This window comes from Oncorhynchus mykiss, chromosome 11 (genome assembly GCF_013265735.2).
Source record: "Oncorhynchus mykiss isolate Arlee chromosome 11, USDA_OmykA_1.1, whole genome shotgun sequence".
NCBI lineage: Eukaryota > Metazoa > Chordata > Actinopteri > Salmoniformes > Salmonidae > Oncorhynchus > Oncorhynchus mykiss.
Window position 1 is genome coordinate 64,476,323 of NC_048575.1, and position 21,567 is coordinate 64,497,889.

Sequence of the window (21,567 nt, forward strand, 5' to 3'; positions counted from 1 at the left end):
ATTTTCTGTTCTGTGTTTTTCTTCACCGTTCAGGACTGTTAGTGTTGTCGTTTTTGTTCAGTATTCTTATTAAAACAATATGGACACTTACCACGCTGCGCATTGGTCCTCCTCTTCCACCCCACGACGAGTGTTACACTCTGGGCATGTTGGCAGTGGTGATAGCTGGTGCTTTTGTCGCTTAGATGTTTAGAATGTTAAGTCTTTCTTTTACTATTGTTTTTAAACCTGATGTTCAATTTCACTGAGTAAACAATATAATTGAATGATCTCCACAATTGTAAATACATGAAAGTACAATTGAATGACCTCTGCACACATCCTCTGAAAAACATCTGTCTTCTCAGATCTAAAGTATCAGTAAGTACTACAATTGGAGAACATTTACATCTTTCTCTCTACTTCAGAGGATGAAAAGGCCAAAGACCAGCCCACAAACACATCAGTGGTAAGTTATGCTACGTTATTCTAATATGTTCTCTTCATAGTCATTGACTCAATGGTGCTGGTTTTGGATGATCATCCAAATCTCTTAAGAGTATGCATTGCAGGTAAAATATTGAGAATGGAACATACGTTCAGAACAAAATGACTGTCATAATTCAATTCATCACTCACTATCTTTGTCTATAATTTACTTCCTATTAAATATATATTACAGTCATGTTTAAAAGCAAAATAGCAGTTTTTCAAAATGCACTGTGACAAAGCAGAGCAGAAGTAGCTTGTTGTGTTTCAGTATATAATAAACCTTCTGTGACATCCTGGAATAAGCTTAACTGACATCTTCAGCCATGTGGTACAGAAGTTTCCGGTAGAATCACTTGGCTTTAGCTTAGCCGACCATTGTGGTTTTGTGCTACACTTACAGTATTTCATATCCTTACTCAAACAAACATCTGCTTTTCTGTTCTTCTGTAGCCTGAGACTGTACACTCTTTGAGTGGTAGAATTCATATCTCAATGTTATCAAAACCTGGTATAATAACACAGGCTTTACCATAATGTTTTACCAAAAAGCCTTAGCCTTTTGTGCTTCCACGGCCTGGGACTCACTAGGCCATGGCCTCAGTGGCCCTGCTTTCACTTGATGCCAAGGTCATGCCGCTGGGGCTTTTCTGGTGGCATTTGCAAAACAATGGCTAAATGTGAACATGAGTTTACAACTTCTCGGTTAACACCGTCTCACAAAGCAAATGTTTTGATTATACAGAGGTTGTTGATTCTGCTTTTCACAAGTCCTCACTGTCAACCCTAGCTATGGAAACACAATTCCCCTAGCATCACATCAGGGTGTATACACTGGTGTTAGTTGCAAAGCAGGATAAGGTTTTGTGAATACAGATCTGGTGCCTCATGCTTAACCCTGAGACCCACGGTTGGGACTCACACTACTTAGATAAAGATGGGCAGGTAGAGTGCCTTCATACAATATTCAGAGGGTATGAATTCTTTAACGGGTGTCGTCTGTTGAGGAAGAATCGGACCAAAGCGCAGCGTGGCTGTGTTCATGACTTTTATTGAACACAAACAAAAATAACGTGAATAAACGAAACAGTCCTGTCAGGTGTAGAATACTAAACAGAAAACAACTACCTGCAAAACATAGGTGGGGAAAAAGCTACCTAAGTAGGGTTCCCAATCAGAGACAACGATGGTCAGCTGTCCCTGATTGAGAACCATACCCAGCCAAAACAAAGAAATATAAAAAAGGAACATAGAATGCCCACCCAAATCACACCCTGACCAAACCAATATAGAGACATAAAAAGCTCTAAGGTCAGGGCGTGACGGTTCCCCCTCGCCACCGACCCCGGACTGGGGATCCTCGTTGTTGCGGGCCCCGGACTGGAGGGCGTTGCTGGAGGGAGGAGACGCAGAGACGGCATGGGGCTGCCACAGGGCCCACCAGGCTGGGGAGGCCTGGTGCATAGAGGAGGCACTGGATGAGGGGGAGCTCTGGAGCTCTGCTGCGCAGCCTTGGCACCACTCCTCCAGGCTGAATGCCCACTTTAGAGTGCAGGCACAGGTCGAACCGGGCTGTGGGGGAGCACTGGAGATCTGGTGCTTACCACTTGCACCTCTCCACTTAGTTCTTAATGTTTTGTGTACTCAGTGTACTGTACATTATACATGCCCCTAAGCATGATGGGATGTTTTAATTGCTTAATTAACTCCGGAACCACACCTGTTTGTAATCCCCTACTTTCAATATACTTTGTATCCCTTCCCAGTTTTCTAAACATACAGTGCCTTGCGAAAGTATTCGGCCCCCTTAAACTTTGCGACCTTTTGCCACATTTCAGGCTTCAAACATAAAGATATAAAACTATTTTTTTGTGAAGAATCAACAAGTGGGACACAATCATGAAGTGGAATGACATTTATTGGATATTTCAAACTTTTTTAACAAATCAAAAACTGAAAAATTGGGCGTGCAAAATTATTCAGCCCCCGTAAGTTAATACATTGTAGCGCCACCTTTTGCTGCGATTACAGCTGTAAGTCGCTTGGGGTATGTCTATCAGTTTTGCACATCGAGAGACTGAATTTTTTTCCCATTCCTCCTTGCAAAACAGCTCGAGCTCAGTGAGGTTGGATGGAGAGCATTTGTGAACAGCAGTTTTCAGTTCTTTCCACAGATTCTCGATTGGATTCAGGTCAGGACTTTGACTTGGCCATTCTAACACCTGGATATGTTTATTTTTGAACCATTCCATTGTAGATTTTGCTTTATGTTTTGGATCATTGTCTTGTTGGAAGACAAATCTCCGTCCCAGTCTCAGGTCTTTTGCAGACTCCATCAGGTTTTCTTCCAGAATGGTCCTGTATTTGGCTCCATCCATCTTCCCATCAATTTTAACCATCTTCCCTGTCCCTGCTGAAGAAAAGCAGTCCCAAACCATGATGCTGCCACCACCATGTTTGACAGTGGGGATGGTGTGTTCAGCTGTGTTGCTTTTACGCCAAACATAACGTTTTGCATTGTTGCCAAAAAGTTCAATTTTGGTTTCATCTGACCAGAGCACCTTCTTCCACATGTTTGGTGTGTCTCCCAGGTGGCTTGTGGCAAACTTTAAACAACACTTTTCATGGATATATTTTAAGAAATGTCTTTCTTCTTGCCACTCTTCCATAAAGGCCAGATTTGTGCAATATACGACTGATTGTTGTCCTATGGACAGAGTCTCCCGCCTCAGCTGTAGATCTCTGCAGTTCATCCAGAGTGATCATGGGCCTCTTGGCTGCATCTCTGATCAGTCTTCTCCTTGTATGAGCTGAAAGTTTAGAGGGACGGCCAGGTCTTGGTAGATTTGCAGTGGTCTGATACTCCTTCCATTTCAATATTATCGCTTGCACAGTGCTCCTTGGGATGTTTAAAGCTTGGGAAATCTTTTTGTATCCAAATCCGGCTTTAAACTTCTTCACAACAGTATCTCGGACCTGCCTGGTGTGTTCCTTGTTCTTCATGATGCGCTTTTGACGGACCTCTGAGACTATCACAGTGCAGGTGCATTTATACGGAGACTTGATTACACACAGGTGGATTGTATTTATCATCATTAGTCATTTAGGTCAACATTGGATCATTCAGAGATCCTCACTGAACTTCTGGAGAGTTTGCGGCACTGAAAGTAAAGGAGCTGAATAATTTTGCACGCCCAATTTTTCAGTTTTTGATTTGTTAAAAAAGTTTGAAATATCCAATAAATGTTGTTCCACTTCATGATTGTGTCCCACTTGTTGTTGATTCTTCACAAAAAAATACAGTTTTATATCTTTATGTTTGAAGCCTGAAATGTGGCAAATGGTCGCAAAGTTCAAGGGGGCTGAATACTTTCGCAAGGCACTGTACATGGCAACAAAAAAAAACGGATTTTTTTTTTTGTAATCAGAGGCCTATTTAAAAGTATTTATGAAGTGTAGCCTAATGTTTTTCATCGTTTGGATCTAGGCTTGGGTCTCACAGAGGAGTTGTGGTGTTAACCTCCAGTTGTGTCTTTTTACCAGCAGGACCCATTTATTGACAATGATGATGTGACATGCAGCACTGTCATCCTAAAGAACATGACCTGACAAAGTACAGACCAGGGTAAGGCTGCTGCTGTTCAGATTAACTTTGTTGTGAACTGTTACTTATCCAGCTGTGTATTCTATCCATAGCCACACATTGTGTTAATAATTAAGCTACATACAGTAGAAGCAATAAAAGTAAGGTTTGATTGTTTAAACATAATGGCATGTCTGTATCACCATTATAACTTCTTTACACTATCAACTTCCAAACAATACATTCCATCATAGCAAAATTCGTAGTCCTTTTTCACCAGTACTTGTCTGTCTGTTTCCCCGCTCTAACAGGCAGCAGCTCCACCTGATGACAGCATAGTCTACCGCACAGTAGTCTGTTAAGACAGGGCAGTGCTGCCTTCCACTTATTGTATGTAGACCTACCTGCACAGATGCTGTGACTCGTCAGAGAAGAGACAAGACAAGCTCTTTATTTTAATTTGTCTTAAATATGTTTCCTTTTATTTTGCTTTTCAAACACACACAACAGCACCTGTCTATCGGTTGGGTTAAATGCAGAAATCAGATTTTGATTGGACCTTCGGCGCAATTGACCAATAAAGTAATCTTAATGATGAAATATATTTTTTTAAATGGATTTTGTATTACAATACTATTGAGCAACGGTTGGTTGATAAAATATGCATGTTTGTCAAGCTGTATATCATGTTCCAACTGGGTGCCTAATTAGCTACTCGATAATGGGTGTTAGTGATTATTTTAGACACCTTCAACCATTTGCAATAGTCAATTGATTAGATCTTTGATCAGTGTAATTTTAGTTTAGTGATAATTGTTCTTAACCATTTAATTATAAACGATCTTACATGTTCAAATACCTTTTTGCATTAGACATCATGACAGTAAAGCATCCGCATAGTTATACACACTGCAACCTTTTTATTTTATGGGGATACAGAAATAAAGTTTTTTTCCCAGAAACATTTTGTTACAGTTCTGACAACACTGCAAATATTGTAGCTAGAATTTCTGATACGAGGTCGCAGTTTTAATTCACGACCGCCAGAGGGATTCAATGTTTTTCTGATAATTACAAAGGGGCGAGTGTCCGTTCATTATAACAGTTCGTGCAGCAACTTGTCTGCCATTTTTGACCTTTGAATGTTTGTCATTTCCAAGCATAGGCTTATTTATACATAATCAGTTACAAAAAATAATAAGATATAAAAATGCAAAATACAATTATTTAATACGTGTTAGTAGACATCAATCCACAAAACGATGTCAAGTATCCTGTTTCTCGTCGGACACGTAAAATAATGGAACCCATTTAGCCACGTAGAAGCAAAACGAAGAGGCGTCTGAAAAAGGTTGGCTTTCTCAACATTTTCTGTGCATTTCAACTATTGTCATGTCAGAAATAAATATTTTGGTTATTTATTAAACCTTTTAATAATTTCACAACCTGCATTGATTTATACATTACACAAACTTCGTGAACTGGTGTGATATCGGGGTGTAGAACAATTATAGTCCCGTGTTAGCTATGTATGTGGCCAATGAATGTTAAATGGCTAACGAGCAAACGTAACGTTAGGCTGTCTTTGCTTGATATGTTGAGACCGCGAACTAACTAGCTTGTTACTAACGTTTTTAAAGGCCAGCCATCTTCAGACATATTGTGTTTAACATGTCTTAACCAACTTGCCATATGATGTATGTTTAGCTGGCTAACTAGCTAACCACCCAGCTAAAGTTACCCTGTGTCGAGGCTGCTGCTGTCATTGCAGTTGGCTAGTTAGCAATAGTGTTGTTAGCTGGCTACCTACAAGTTGGGAAATAAGCAAGGCAATGAATGTGTGGTAAAGCTGCCGAATAGCTATCTGTTTTTATACAAGACTGATTAGCCTTGTAGCTATTTGATTGCAATTTGCAAAGGCATAGTTAGTCAATGAATTTCGCTAGCTATATTTTTTGTAACGTTAACTAAATCCACTTAGCTTGTTAGCTAGACAGCTTTAGCCATTGCTTAGTGGAGCTGTTCTTCCAGAACACATTCTCCCAGTTGGTCAGAACATTTTACCAAATCTATTGAAAATAAAGACCTTTATTACATTTTAGTGATGGGTTGTTCGCGAATGAACGGCTAATTTTTTGGGTGAACCGAATGTGAAAGAGCCGTTCATTTGACTCCTTCATTTGCATACTGTTACTATTGCTTTTTGAGATTATCTGCAGATAATTTATGGCCATTCCTCAGTGCAAAAACAGTATAGTGAGGAGAGCCTCATTCTGGTCCAAGCAATTATTTTCCCGTGTGTTACATTTAGTAAAAACATTTTTTTTGCAGGCCATCTAATAATTGTATAAAGAAAGAAGCATTGTCAATAAAGCAGTGCATTGGGAGCATAAACAGTGTGCGGGCCTTACTGTTCTTCACAAGTTTTCTTTATTAGCCCAGCACCTACGTTTTTAAGGATGTGCATATGACCAACAACTTTTCATCTCATAATATAAGTCATATAAAAATGTATTGTACCTGACATTTGACTTACATAATGGTAGTCAACATTTTAGGCTTTAAATTGGAGATTCGCAAATTGTTCATGGTTTTATGTCAATTTCTAAGCATTACTGAAGAGGTGTTTGGGAGCCAAATTAACAGCTCTCTTAGGTGAACTGAGCCAAAGATTCCAGCTCATAGAAAAGACTCGGAATGCCCACCCCTAATACATTTTCAATGGTATTAATAAATAATGCAGGCCACACTTCTTTTTATTTGTCTACATCCGCACTACACCATCATGGTGGAAAATCCTGTCAGATTACGGCAAATTTGCATTTAGATTACTCTGTCGTTGATCAGACTGAATACTTTATAATTGCCATTCTAACTAAACCTTAATGTTATACATTTTCAGGTGAGACCTTTTTTGGGGGGTGTCCTTGGATGCTTGACTTGCATTGCATTCAAGCTTTTACTCTGAACGAACGGGATGAAAAGGTTTTGAAAGGATTATAGCTACACCCTATGACTACAATATCCCTTCCATGGGCTCCAGTGCAACGTCATTTTATTCTGTATGTGAATGGAAAACCACAACTCAGTCATTGCTGAGATGGAGACAACCAATGTAGAAATCCATCAACTAGACCTGATACCACAGTCCAAAGACGGTGGTGCTGATTCTGTGGTGAGTGACGCTCAGCTACTGAAGAAAGGAGGGCTGGACAAGCCGGCAGCATCAGGGGATGTTCTTAATGGTGAGTTCTTGCCCTACTAAATGCTCTAGCCTGCCCCTCAAGTGATGTGATTTGATTTGCTTTGTATTTTAATGTAGTAATTCTAGGCAAGCTGTCAGACTCTGAGCTACTGCTGACTGATTTAATAATTTCATCCTCTCATCAAACAATGGAGTGTGTTCTTCTTCAACCAAGAGAACAATTTATTTCAAATGAGCCCTAAACTAACTTAAAGCATAACTGAATGTTTGTATTTTTTTCACATGACATAATTGTGAAAATATTGTTATTGTTGTGGGGAATCTGCAGTAATAGGAACTCCTTATATGGAGGGAATTCCTCTGTCTTCCGCCAGTATCTTTCCAAGCTGTGCATGACATGCTTGTGTGCGACCGGCCAGAGAAAAGGTCACCTCAGGGTATCGCTCTTTGTAATTATGTGTGCAATTGCAGAATTGTCTGGACACAGCTCTGAGCCTTGCCTCATAACTGACCCACATGCCACTCACTTCATAGTCACCTCAACTGCACTAAGGCATATTAGCATGCCTTTGTTATTCCTACACATCTCGCCTTCAATAAAAATGACAAAATGCATAGTATCAAACTGTTATTCTGGCTTGATAAAGCTTGATTGACCGGTTACCCGTGAAAGCCACAATAGACTTTAAGTAATTCAAAAGAGCCTCGCCTCCTAGTCCTTTTTTTTAAAAACCTCAAGTATATCACAATCCACCCTCATTGTGTTGTGAAATGCAAAACTGGATGGATGTATGCCGGAAACTAAAGACTTTACTGCCCCCCCTCCCTCCCTCATTGCAGGTTTTGTTAAGGCAGACGTGGTGCCAAATGGAGAACGAGTGGCAGAGGGCCCGCGGCCAGGCGCAGGAGGGGACGGCTGTCTAAATGGCCCCCTGCCGCCTCCGTCGCCCCCTGCTGCCCAGGGCACCAGCCCACCTGTCAGCCCCCAGTCCAAAGAGCCATCCCAAGGTGTGGCCGCTATCCCACCACCCATGCTAGAGAAGTCTGAGGGAGCTAGTGCTGAGGGCCCTGCTCACAAGGGTGACGCATTGCAGTCACTCAGACTGAGTATGCCTATGCAGGAGACTGAATTGTGTAAGCATACTGTAACCTGTACTTGCAGTGAGTGCCCCCTATTAACCACCTATTGCTCTGGGATGTTGCTTCAGAGGCTGACTTATTTAGTTCCCCATCCCATTTTTAATTTCCTTGCCTGTGCTTACTACGCTCCAGTTAAGAGAGGGATCCAGTGGAAATGTGCTTTTGTGGTTTTAGCCGCTTACTTTGTTCAAACCCGTGGCCATTTAATTTCTTGATTTGGGTCTTGGAGATTTTGTTGGGAACTTAGTGGCTGTATTTGAACTAATCCTTTACTTGTGTGGTTTGTTGTGAATGTTGTTTTGGATGATGGTCTAGGCTTACAGATACCAGGATATGCAAAGTATTTTTTATTCTTTAAGTTTATTCGTTACGTAACAGAATACAGCTTGTTTTATCTCAAGCTTTTTGTTGAATGTGAAAGGCTAACCACTCCCACATAGAATGTTTACAGTGTCACATTAACTATTTTATAGTGTCGGCCTCCCGGGTGGCGCAGTGGTCTAAGGCTGTGCCACCAGAGATTCTGGGTTCGAGCCCAGGCTCTGTCGCAGCCGGCCGCGACCGGGAGGCCCATGGGGCGGCGCCCAATTGGCCCAGCGTCGTCTGGGTTAGGGAGGGTTTGACCGGTAGGGATATCCATGTCTCATCGCGCAGTAGCGACTCCTGTGGTGGGCCGGGCGCAGTGCACACTGACCAGGTCGCCAGGTGTACGGTGTTTCCTCCGACACATTGGTGCGGCTGGCTTCCGGGTTGGATGTGCATTGTGTCAAGAAGCAGTGCGGCTTAGTTTGGTTGTGTTTTGGCGGACGCATGGCTCTCGACCTTCGCCTCTCTCGATTCCGTACGGGAGTTGCAGCGATGAGACAAGACTGTAACTACTACCAATTGGATACCACAAAATTGGGGAGAAAAAAGGGTTAAAAAACTATTTTATAGTGTCATTTTCTGTTCCATTCATAGTGCATTCTGCTTTAAATGATGCTGCAATCAGGAAGTCCTCATGCTAACTTCTAAGTTGCACTGACTGACTGACACCTCATGGTTGATCATCAGCACACCTGGCCAATTGCAGTCAGAGAATCATCAATCAGGAATATCACCTGCTGTCTGTAAACTCACTAACCACGCAAGCCAAAAACAATCTGTTTGGATACTATTTTGTGTCAAACTTTACTAACCTGAAAATAAGATCTTGGAGTGGACTGACTAATAAATGGATTGAGTCTGACTCATATGGCATTGTTAGGACTGGGTTGCATGCAGCTTCACTCTTAACCATGGTGGATGGATAACAATGTCATACAAGCACTCTCGTTTCAAATTTTAAAATGGCTCTGAACTGTAGGGACGAAGTAGTGTTAGCACACGTAGTTGGGGTTTCCTTTTAAAATGAATTGTTTGCTTGTATGACAATGTCCTAGGTATTGTTAACCTATTCTGTGTTGTATAGGGGTGTAGTGAGGGCCTTCTATTTCTTATGTTAAACCTGCTCTTCCTGTAGCTGACAAAGAGCCATCACTGGAGATGGAGAATGAGGAGAAGATCCGCCATGATGCTCGCCGACGGCTGGAGGAGCAGCTCAAACATTACAGAGTGCAAAGGCACAAGGAGACGGTGAGTGTGTGAACAGCATCAGTCACCAGGCATACATTCATCAGGATAAAGCTGTCAGTTACAAGCTGCACAGAGTTTAATTTAAAGCAGAAGTGTTCTCCCTATTATTTTTTGCATGGCAGGCTATAATGCCTAGCTTTGTTGCTATCCACCACCTATAAAAATGATCCTCTATTAGTCTCAGTTGAATGGCCTGGTTTTTGAAGTCCTGAATGTTGGGCTGAAGTAGATTACGCCTTCTGCTCATTCTCACGCCACCTCTCTCTCCTCTTCCAGTCCTACCGCTCCACCCCAAAGAGCCGCAGTGGGTTCAGCACTCTGGACCCAGACCTCATGATGCACCCAGAGGTTCTTCCCCGGGCCAGCACCACCTCCATGACCACCGAGTACTCCTTCCTGCGAACCAGCGTCCCCCGGGGCCCTAAGCTGGGCAGCCTGGGCATTCCACCAGCCAAGGAAAGAAAGTCACGATCACCCCGCCCCAGCAAGATCCACTCACTGGCCGATTACAAGACCCTCGAGCCAGCAGGGGGCACTAGTGATGGTGGTGGGGTCAGAACGTCTGAAGACTCCTCCATGGGCTCCCTGGGGTCCAACCTGAGCTCTGTATCCACCCTGTCCGAGATCAGCATGATTGGCTCCGTGGAGATGACCTCTTTGGAGGCCCTGCTGGGGTCATCAATGTCTCTCCAGGACAACACCTCGGAAATGGATGCCGGCAGCGAGTCAGGTATGGGGTCGCGGCCTGGTGGAGATGGGGATGACAGCTCTACCTACAGCAGCGCGTCCACCTCCACCGGGGGCACTGGGACCTATGGCATGCTGGCTGAAGCAGTGGACAGGCAGAGAGGAGGGAACTACATGGTGGAGGGCAGGGAGATCATTCCGGAGGCCATGGGCAACTTCCCATCACTGCAGGAGGTGCTGCAGGCTGCCAGCGATGAACAGCACCTGCTGGAGCAGGACAGGGAGGGGACCGGGGGACCACGCAGCCGCAGGGACAGCTTCTCCAGCAGGTACACCTGACCAGCACACAGCTCTTCTGTAATAGCACATAGCAACACATAGACTGACTGGGGTAGTACTAGTAAATAACATAAGCACATTGCTGTTGCATACTCAAGTTAAATAAACAAGGACGATAGTCAGCTTTTGGACACTGCTATTATACGATGAATCAGCATTACTTTCCAGTAATAATTTACAATTTAATTGGTGGAATTTGCTTGAATGTTCCAGTAGCACACAATTGGACAATTTATTGTTTCCTGCTCAATTGGTTAATTTCCTGTAGTGTGTCATTGGAGAGCTCCGTGATGGGACATGACGAAATGCTCCAGGTTCTGAAGGAGAAGATGAGACTGGAGGGCCAGCTAGAGTCTCTGTCTTCTGAGGCCAACCAGGTAACTAACTAACACACGGGGTGTGTCTATGATGGCTTATACTCTTAACATAGGATCAGCTAAGGTAATTACCACTCAACTTACCACATGTTGAGACTTACTTACTTTCACTGGAATAGCTAGGCTAACACCCTACAATCCCTCCCTGCACAAGCCATTGGGAATACTGGAGATCACTCCCTCACCCTCTTTCCCCGTATCCTCTCCAGGCTCTGAAAGAGAAGACTGAGCTCCAGGCCAAGCTGGCTACAGTCAATGCCCAGCTGCAGGCCCAGGTGGAGCAGTCCCATGCCAGCCAAGAGAAGCAGAGCTCCCTCAACAAGGAAGTGTCCACCCTGCGCCAGAGCTGCTTCCAGCTGGAGAGGGCCATGGTGGAGCTGCAGGGCAACCTGGAGAGCAAGAACGCTGGCCTGGCCTCGCTGGGCAACGACCTGCAGGTGGCTGAGGAGCAATACCAGAGACTCATGGGGAAGGTAGAAGAGATGCAGCAGAATGTGACCTCCAGGGATAACGCTGGTGAGTTGGATGGATGGATAGCCTAGTATGGGCAACATACTTTCACATCAGCATCTCCTCACAGCAATACTAATACAATATTGGGGTATTTATGATTGCAATACATTTGTCAAATTTTGTGAATTATTTCTTATGGTGGTGGTCTCCTTCAGTTCAGGAGTTGCGTCAGCAGATGGGTGGTCTCCAGACTCAGCTCCAGCAGGTCCAGCTAGAGCGCACCACCCTGCAGAGCAGGTTGAAGACCTCCCAGGCAGAGATCATCTCGCTGCAGCAGGTCCGCCAGTGGTACCAGCAGCAGCTAGCGCTGGCCCAGGAGGCTCGGGTCCGACTCCAGGGCGAAATGGCCAACATGCAGGTAAGGTTGTCTGTCTGTATCTTGCTTCTACTGAGTTGACATGTTACGGAGTTGATGTGTTAGGGAGTTGACTTGTTTTTTTCCAGGCTGGGCAGATGACCCAGATTGGTGCCTTGGAGCACCTGAAGCTGGAGAACGTGACTCTGTCCCACCAGCTGACACAAACCCAGCATCGCTCAATCAAAGAGAAGGAGCGCATTGCTGTACAGCTGCAGAGTATTGAGGTCTGTCCCCTTTTAAAATTATGAAAATACGACAGGTTGTGTGATTGGTGTTTATATTGTGTTATGGTTTGTTGATTAATTTGACTGAAAAAAAGTAAAAGATTTACTGACAAAAGAAAAGATGCAGCGTTAGAATTGAGGTTATTAAGCAGTGTGTTCTCTGACCTCTCCCCTCCCTCTGGCCCTAGGCTGACATGATGACCCAGGAAGCTGCCTATCAGCAGATACAGGATGCCAAGAGCATGGTGGAGGACGACCTTCAGCACAAACTGGACGAGTTTGAGGAGGAGCGAGAGCACTTACAGAAGCTGGCCAACACCGCCAGCTCTCTGGAGAGAGAACTAGAGCAGGTAAATCATGAATTGTTCAAATTAAGGTAATTTGCCACTCAGGGGAAGTTGTTTAAAATCAATGAAACGAAGGGGTTTTGCACACATCTACAAAAATATCAGGAGTGAGACAAAAACAAAGTCCAATACGTTGAGAGAAAGTCAATGTTTTGCTATTTGAGAGCAACAGTTGCCTCATGTAACCACTCTCTGTGTCCTCCACAGATGAAGGTGACCCTATCCCAGAAGGACCTGCAGCTGGAGGCCCTCCAGAAGGAGCATCTGGAGCTGATGAGACAGCTGACAGCCACTCAGGAGAGCCTTCACACCAAAGAGCAGTCCATCAACCAGCTGGAGGCCCGCTACCTCGAGCTGGAGGCTACACTGGCAGAGCTGCAGACAGAGACCAACGCCAAGGATGAGAACATCCAGTACCTGCAGAATGAGAAGATCGTGCTGGAGGTGGCCCTCCAGGTGGCCAGAGCTGATAAAAGTCAGCTGGACGAGGGGGCGGAGAGGCTGGGGGAGGAGGTGCTGGTGGCCTCAGATGTCCTTGATCAGCTCAGGCAGGAGGTCCAAGTCAAATCCTCACAGGTAAGAAACAACCCACCATGGAGCCAGAGGGTCTAATCCCACTCTTCTATGGCTGTTGAGCAACATGTTTGCGCTTAAGTAGAAAGTGAACGCCATTTTCTTTTTAGATTGGATCTCTGCAGCAGGATAATGGCACCCTGAAGAAACAAGCTCAGAAATTGAAAGAGCAGTTCATGCAGCAAAAGGTGCTTGTCACTCCCTATCCTGTAACCCTTTGTTTTTGAAGGATTGTGTGTACACATGCACATTCACACACAGGACTCGTCTCTTCACACCTCTTCCCATTTCTCACCCATCAGGTGATGGTGGAGGCATATCGGCGGGATGCCAGCTCCAAAGAGCAGCTCATCAGCGAGCTGAAGTCAACTAAGAAGCGTCTGGTATCAGAGGTGAAGGGACTGAAGCAGGAGCTGCTAGAGGCCCATGGGGAGAAACAGAAAGCTGAGCTGGAGCAGAGCCGGCTGCAGACGGAAGTGGTCCGGGTCCAGCAGCAAATGAACAGCCTGGAGAACCACCTGCAGTCTGTGCAGACCGAGAGGGATCAGCTGGAGTCTCAGATACAGGTTCATGACCCCGTCCTACACAAGCCCGACATTCTAGTAGCTCTTGGTTTTTCTTTGCATTACTCTCATGACAGTACTTGCATGACATCCCATTGCCTTACCTTGTCTTTCTTTTAAAAATGCAGTACTCTATATTTGATAGGCATTTGATAATAATCATTGTCTGTGTTTGATGTCCCTCCACAGTCCTTGCAGTTTGACCAGAGCCAGCTAGCAGCGGTGACGGAGGAGAATGAGGGCCTGAAGAAACAGGTGGACCTGATGCAGTCTGAAGCCAGGAAGTGAGACACACAACATTTCTACAGCCAGACAGACTTCTGTAACTAGCTTGGTTCCCATAGTACTGACCCAAACAGATTTACTATGAATCTGTGTAAATGGCATAAGAAACTCTCTTACTCAGACAGGATAATCAATTTTATCCAGATTGGTTTAGATGTGCACTAATGTGTCTAATTGTTTTATTTTCCTCTCTCAGGGCCATCTCAGAGCAGAAGGTGAGAATGAAGCGGCTGGGGACAGATTTGACCAGCGCGCAGAAGGATATGAAGGCCAAGCACAAGGCCTATGAGAACGCAGTGGGCATCCTGAGTCGCAGGCTCCAAGAGGCTCTGGCCGACAAGGAGACCACCGAGGCAGAGCTGGTCAAACTCAAGGCCCAGGTCTCAGACGGCGGCAACAACCAGGCCCTGCAGGTACATTCAGTACTAACCTCATAATCAGGACCCAGAGTTTTTCCTGATCACATGACAACCAGGAACTAGGGTCCAGAGTTTGTTTCTGGTCAGATCATGTGGTCAGGAAAAACTTGTGGCCATACTAATAACAGATTACAGCACAACCGTAGTCAACTGTGATGTTTGAATGCTGATCTAAACCTCTTCCTTGTTCCAGGATAAGATTGAGGCTCTGCAGAGTGAACACCAGGCTGTGTGCCACAGCAAGGCCATGCTGGAGAAGGAGCTTCAGGAGGTCATCTCCCTCACCAGCACTGAGCTGGAAGAGTTACAGGAGAAAGTAATGGAGCTAGAAGATGAGGTGGGACAGTCTGGGCGATGACAACTAAATACACTATCCTGGCATCGAAACCGATTTTGCTACGTTTCACCATTGCTTTACATTGTCTAGTTTAATCAGGCTATAAGTACACCACCAGCCCGATGATGTGAGAGACTCTGGCAAATGACAATTAAGAGAAGAGAAGATGACTTTATTGTCCATTGTCCACAAATGTCCAACAGAAATGTGTGTTTTACTATCCCAACCCCTCTGAAAATTACTCTCATCCAATGGTTCTTGTGCTTCTTAGATACCTTGATTGTAAAATCGTCTATCTTGTTTATCCATAGCTGCAGGAGGCGCGATGCTTCAAGAGGAGGATTAGACGACTGGAAGACGCCAACAAGAAATTATCCCTGGAGCTGGAGCATGAGAAAGGGAAGTTGACGGGACTAGGGCAGTCCCATAATGCACTGCGGGAGCATACCAATATTCTAGAGACTGCCCTGGCCAAGAGAGAGGCCGACCTGGTCCAGCTCAACCTCCAGGTGAAAGGCTTCAATCTTACATTCTCAGTTACTTCGATCACTGATCAATTAAATAGCTTTACCCATGTGGGTAAAGTAACACCATTTTGAGTCAGTGGTTGCTCTTTTTGATTTAAAAAGCTAACGAACTGATTGTTTTTTTTCTCTTCCTTGCCCTTCTCCACAGGTGCAAGCTGTACTAAAACGCAAAGAGGAGGAAGACCAGCAGATGAAACAGCTGGTCCAGACACTACAGGTCGCCTTGGAGAAAGAAAAAGCCAAAGTCAAGGACCTGAAAGAGCAGGTAAAGACACCTAACCCGACCCAGCCACAACATAGTCATTATCTGTCGTCATTAACACATTGTAACACATTATACACATACAAGCCCCTGAAGTGAAGGTGGCAGACTGGCACCGCCACAACATAGTCATAACATTACCACATTGTAGCATACTGTAATGCACTCAATGAAGCCTTTGGAGACTGACTGTAAATGTGTGTTATGTCCACTAGGTGGCAGCAGCTAAGGCAGAGGCTGCCCACAACAGGCGGCATTACAGGGCAGCCATGCTGGAGCTGTGTGAGATCAAGAAGGACCTGCAGGCCAAAGAAGAGCTGGTCAAAGCCCTGCACAGCGAGGCACACAAACTACAGTGAGTCTCAATTTGCAGTTTATAGTTAATGAATAAGGCCTGGAATGATGCGGTGTTTAACAGATTAAGAGAAGATTTTGATTAGCCTTATTAGTTGATGGAATCATTGGGGCATGCTCGGTCCTTGTATTTTAAGTAATAACCCTGTCTAGCTCCAAGTTATCTTTTAGTTTTTATCTTATGTCTCTCCTTGATTTTAACCCTGTTTCACCTTAACATCCTTTCCTTCCCCTCCATAGGGCTCAGGATGAGAAACACTCTCAGGAGGTGTCCAGGTTCCAGGAGGAGCTATCAGAGGCCCACTCCCAGCTCCAGATCCTCCAGAAACAGCTGGATGAACAGCTTAGCAAGCAGCCCCTCACCAACCAGGAGGTAGCTAACTATACCACACAACGTTACGCAATAGACACAACCATGGTCCTGTTTAGTAGGGAGGAAATGTTTGAAACGGGGAGGTACTGCCTGAACTTTTGCAATAAGAACGCACATTTCTGTTTTGAAATGGTGTGCCCTACTGAACACAACCCAGGACCTTGAATAAGGAAGTTGTTTGTTGAAAGAGACATCGGTCACTGACTTGACTATATTCTCCTCCAGGTTGAGGATTTGAAGTGGGAGGTGGAGCAGAGGCAGAGGGAGATCGAGGCCCAGAGACAGCAGCTGGAACTGGTGGAGCAGTGCAGCCAGAGCGAGCTGGACAGCCTGCAGACAGCTCTACAGGTACACACACACAACCAGTGTACTGAGGAGGACAGAGCTGGCTAGCGCCACAGATCTAAGCCACAGAAGCATACTTTACGATCACCTTAACTCTGTCATTGTTCATTGTGTTGCCATTGTGTACCTGACTTTGCCTTGCTCTGCATTCTAGAGCATTAAGGTGGAGCTGGAGTCTGTGCAGGAGGAACTGAGCAGCACCAGAAAGGATAAGTTCATGCTGCAGGCCAAGGTGGGGGAGCTGAGGAACAGCATGAAGACTGTTCTGCTGCAGAACCAGCAGCTCAAACTGGACCTCAAACAGAACCGCCTCCGAAAGGTAAGTTACCTGGGACTGAAATGTTTCTACTTGGCCGAAACTGAGTAGGAAGAACAGGGTTAGGTGTGGCGCTGTTTTATTTTTACGTCAGTAGTAATCAGTGAATTCTGCTGAGGGGAGGACCGCTCTTAATAATGGCTGGAATGGAGCGACTGTAATGGCATCAAACCATGTGTTTGATGTATTTGATACCATTCCACCTTTTCTGCTCCAGCCATTACCACAAGCCCATCCTCCCAAATTAAGGTTCCACCAACCTCCTGTGGTAGTAATGTTATTTCAATATTGTTGGTGTGTTAAAGGTGCAATATGCAGAAATCTCTGTGCCATTTACTGGTTGCTAAAATTCTAATAGTTTGCCTAATTTCAGTTTGACAAAATAAGCAATGCATAGTGTAGAGAATCATTGTACCTTACAAACTGCTGTGAAATATATTTTCAATAACCCAAATTATTGTGTTTGAAGCTGGTGTACAAAACCGAAAGTAAGACTCAAAACTAAACTGAGACCGGGAAGTGTAGAAATAGTGCACATAGAACAGATCAACCGCTTCTTAGACTTGCTTTCAAAGGGTCTACCAAAAAGTTACATATTGCAGCTTTAAATGGAGAAAGGGTAGATGGAACATACAACTCATCCAGCGCCTTCATGGCTTTGAGAAGACGCAGAATATCAAAGTGTAACATGGGTATGTGGGTTGATAAAGGGGTAGGTTAGTATTGTGGAGTAACTACAATGATGTTGATCCATCCTCAGTTTTCTCCTTTCACAGTCATTAAACTAACGGTTTATAAAGTCAACATTGGCCTCGTGGTGAAATCCCTGAGGGGTTTCCTTCCTCTCCGATAATTGAGTTAGGATGGACTCCTGTATCTTTAGTGACTGGGTGTATTGTATTGGTGAAGTGTAATTAATAACTTCACCATGCTCCAAGGGATATTCAGTGTCTGCTTTTTATCACATTTTTACCCATCTTCTAATGGGTGCCCATCGCGAGTCTTTGTGGTTGAATCTGTGTTTGAAATTCACTGCTCGAATGAGGGACCTTACAGATAATGAATTGTATGTGTGGGGTACAGAGATGAGGTAGTCATTTAAAAATCATGTTAAACACTATTGCTGCACACAGAGTGAGTCCATGAAACTTATTTTACTTGTTAAGCAAATGTTTACTCTTTAACTTATTTAGGCTTGCCATAACAAAGGGTTGAATACTTATTAACTCAAGACATTTCAGCTTTTTGTTTTTTTATTAATTTGTAAACATTTCTAAAAACATAATTCCCCTTTGACATTATGGGGTATTGTGTGTAGGCCAGTGACTCAATTGCATTTGTAGTTCAGGCTATAGCACAGCGCAACATTTTGAGAAAGCAGAGGGATTTTAATACTTTCTGAAGACACTCTTATCACAGTATGCTGAGTTTTCTTTTTGTGCTGTATTCCACATTGAGCAGCAGAGGATGGAGCCATCGAACCCATCAAATCCAGTGACCCCGGTGAAGATCCCAGACTGCCCTGTGCCTGCCTCCCTGCTGGATGAGTTGCTCAAGCCCTCTGCCTCCGTCAACAAGGAGCCCCTCAATAACCTACACAACTGTCTGCGCCAGCTCAAGTAAGAACTCACCATCATGTCTTCCTTTAACTTCTGGGAATGGAAAACCTGTTTTATTGGACTTTTGATTATTATTAGTTATTGTACTGCAATGTTGAGGGAGCTAGCGCAGAAGCATTTCACTGCACCATTTATAACGGTTGTAAACTGAGAATGGATCATATTACTCAAAAAAACAAAAAGCTCATGTTACTCAAAATAGCTTGTGTGTTTTGTGATGACCATAATGAAAGACAAATAATAGGAATGTATGCATGAAATCCTTTACTCTAAAGGTATTTTTCTCACATGTGGATGGTGTAATATAATGATCTATTAGGAATCAAATGCCAGTCCACTAAAGTGAATGTTGTGTGTTTCATGCAGGCATGAGATGGACAACCTTCAGAAACAAATGGAGGAGCACACAGTCACCGTGCACGAGTCCATGACGTCATGGACTAACGCAGAGGAGGAATTGACTCGACTGGGGGTGCCGCTGGAGAATGACTCCATAACATCTCCCACTCTAAACCAGGTGGACCGTAACGGAGGAGCGGAGGAGGAGGCACAGCCATCGTAATGCAGCACTTTCTCAGGCAGACGCACAGAGTGGAGTTTTATCCACAAGGGCACTTTTCTTCTTTTTTTTCTCCATTTCTTATCAATTGCTGCCAACATTTGGCATTATTATCAGCACAGACAGTGGTTGGATAAAGTAATTTATACCTACCTATACCATAGCTTTAATTTGGACTTTGTCTATTTTTGTTATGGCTGTCATATTTATTTATTTACAATTCAGGAATGACGATATTGAATCTTAAATGACAGCGACAACTACATTGTTAGAGGATTCCACCAGTCTTTTGTTTTGAAGTCATAGACACCAAGTAAGGCCTATTCTCAAGTATCTTTTAAACAATACAAATTCACCAATACCCCGGTTTAATTATTGTAGCTAGAAATTTGTTTACGCATACCGGTACTTTTGATATACTTTCTCATGCTCCGGTAAGATAAGTGAGACCGTTTTAAAGCCTGCAGAAATGGATAAGCATACTGTTAGAAGCATACTGTAGTCCCTCTTACTGTTCTTCCATTCCTCTGTGCCTGCGAATGAGAGGAGCCACTCATTCCATAAACTTACGTTGAAATCCAAATCGACCCTTAGTCCCTCAACTTAGACAATCCTGTAAATCTGATTGGATAAGTGTTAACAATATGGCAAAATGTTTACTAGGCCTATAGGAAGGCACGGTGAAGCAATAACCATATTCCACCTATTCCCCCTCTGATCTACACAAGTTTCTCAGGTTGTAGGCTAGGGGTTGGTTTGGGATTCAGGGAATCATCTGGTCAAATGCCCATATGGCTTTCAAACTGTTTGTGGTGAATCAAAACCATTCTCCTTTTTAGTACGCCTCACATTTGTTAATTTCATTGACATCAATCTTTTCGGTTTTTAATTGCTTGTTCTTTTTTAAAGCTTGCTATCAACATATTGTGGGCTCTGCAACTTTGTGGAAACTTAAACTCCCAATTTCATACATAGTTGTGAAGAATTAACTGGCTGGCTTGGACTGTAGTAATGTGTATGGCAAAGCCTTAATGAGGAGTATTTTGTATGCTGTTAAAGGACTAAATGTTATGAATGAACGTATCATTATTTCTGTTGAAAGTGGGTGTGCAAGATGTAATGTAGGTTATGGTGTATGATTAAGCTGCTTGCAGTTCCAAACTGAATGGTTTAATGTTAAATATTTGGGTAGTCTCAACTGATGTTGCACAATTAAGGAGAGAGAACTTACTGTAACTGACTTTGAGGGAGGGGAAGGTGTAAACTATTACACAATGTTACTACTTCTATGAGTGAGATGCACTCAAATGTATTACCTTTTGTTACTATGGTTTCATATTTACAGAATGCCCACCCTGCAATTGCTTGTTTAATTCCTTTTGAGGTTGATTTGCTCTCCAGGAAAACTGTTTTATTCTTTGCAGAGGTTAATATAATAGACTTAATTTTCTCTACTTTTTCCTATAATTGAATTACTTTGATCATTATCTAATAGTGTGATGAGCAAAAACATTTGAGAATGATATATGCAACTTGCAAAGCATATTTATTCAAACTGACAACTGTTGAAAGTCCAAATGTAGACCGCAATGGACATCATAAACTACAGCACATGCAGTTGTAATGTAACTGAAGTTTTGTATGCCGTTAGACTCATGTCCAGACAACCTGTATCTTGCCAGTCAAAGTAAATTGACTATTTTTAACCACACTGTAATAACATGCTTATTACATATCTGCGAAGGGAAAACCTTTAGTCGAAGGGAAAGCTGTGTTCAGTTTACTGGTAATAACTAATGGCGCTCCATACTGTGTTTTTGAAGAAGGGTTTGTAACAATCTGTTCAAACTTAGTTGACTTGGTGAATCCAACATTGACTATCTTCCAAGCTACCTTTCACTGTTATCTATATATTTGAATACATAACCTTGCTTGGTACATGGAGCAGGGATAAATTAGTTCTGTACATAAACCTTGCTGTATTTGCTGTTCAATATATAAAATGTATATTGGGAGATATTGTATTTCTCATAAAGTTGCACTATTCATCAATTGTCTGTTAATTTCCTAACATTTGATGGGCAGGCTGTAGTATTTATAATTGATTAGTCAAATGAATTGATCCCATGCTTAATTTTTTTCCGAAACGGTCTATTCCAAAGATGTCTTATATATTTGGA

At 43.5% G+C, this 21,567-nt stretch overlaps 1 protein-coding gene across 12 annotated transcripts; it reads left to right on the plus strand.

The window, feature by feature from the left end:
• Nucleotides 1-21,435, plus strand: LOC110536228 (golgin subfamily A member 3). Of its 12 annotated transcripts, none has more exons than XM_036936109.1 (27): nt 1-280; nt 408-448; nt 4,012-4,093; nt 4,363-5,402; nt 6,954-7,296; nt 8,097-8,390; nt 9,898-10,010; nt 10,287-11,026; nt 11,305-11,413; nt 11,623-11,929; nt 12,082-12,284; nt 12,371-12,508; nt 12,697-12,858; nt 13,063-13,431; nt 13,539-13,616; nt 13,731-13,994; nt 14,181-14,275; nt 14,473-14,689; nt 14,889-15,032; nt 15,344-15,541; nt 15,708-15,824; nt 16,037-16,176; nt 16,416-16,548; nt 16,774-16,896; nt 17,048-17,212; nt 18,671-18,828; nt 19,195-21,435. In XM_036936109.1, exons 5-27 carry the CDS (start codon nt 7,122-7,124, stop codon nt 19,388-19,390), a joined length of 4,638 nt encoding a protein of 1,545 aa, XP_036792004.1. In that variant the 5' UTR covers nt 1-280; nt 408-448; nt 4,012-4,093; nt 4,363-5,402; nt 6,954-7,121; the 3' UTR covers nt 19,391-21,435. The 12 variants fall into 12 exon arrangements, with proteins under 12 accessions (XP_036792004.1, XP_036792008.1, XP_036792005.1 ...); XM_036936113.1 differs by having other exon boundaries at nt 4,015-4,093; XM_036936110.1 differs by having other exon boundaries at nt 1-248.
• The last annotated feature ends 132 nt before the right edge of the window (nt 21,436-21,567 follow it).

What these genes read in the sequence shown, in the direction of transcription:
- LOC110536228 (XM_036936109.1), top strand. Translation starts at nt 7,122, where the DNA reads ATGGAAAACCACAACTCAGTCATTGCTGAGATGGAGACAACCAATGTA. An exon ending in TATGCAGGAGACTGAATTGT is followed by an intron (nt 8,391 to 9,897) that starts GTAAGCATACTG and finishes CTCTTCCTGTAG; the next exon opens with CTGACAAAGAGCCATCACTG. An exon ending in TGCAAAGGCACAAGGAGACG is followed by an intron (nt 10,011 to 10,286) that starts GTGAGTGTGTGA and finishes CTCCTCTTCCAG; the next exon opens with TCCTACCGCTCCACCCCAAA.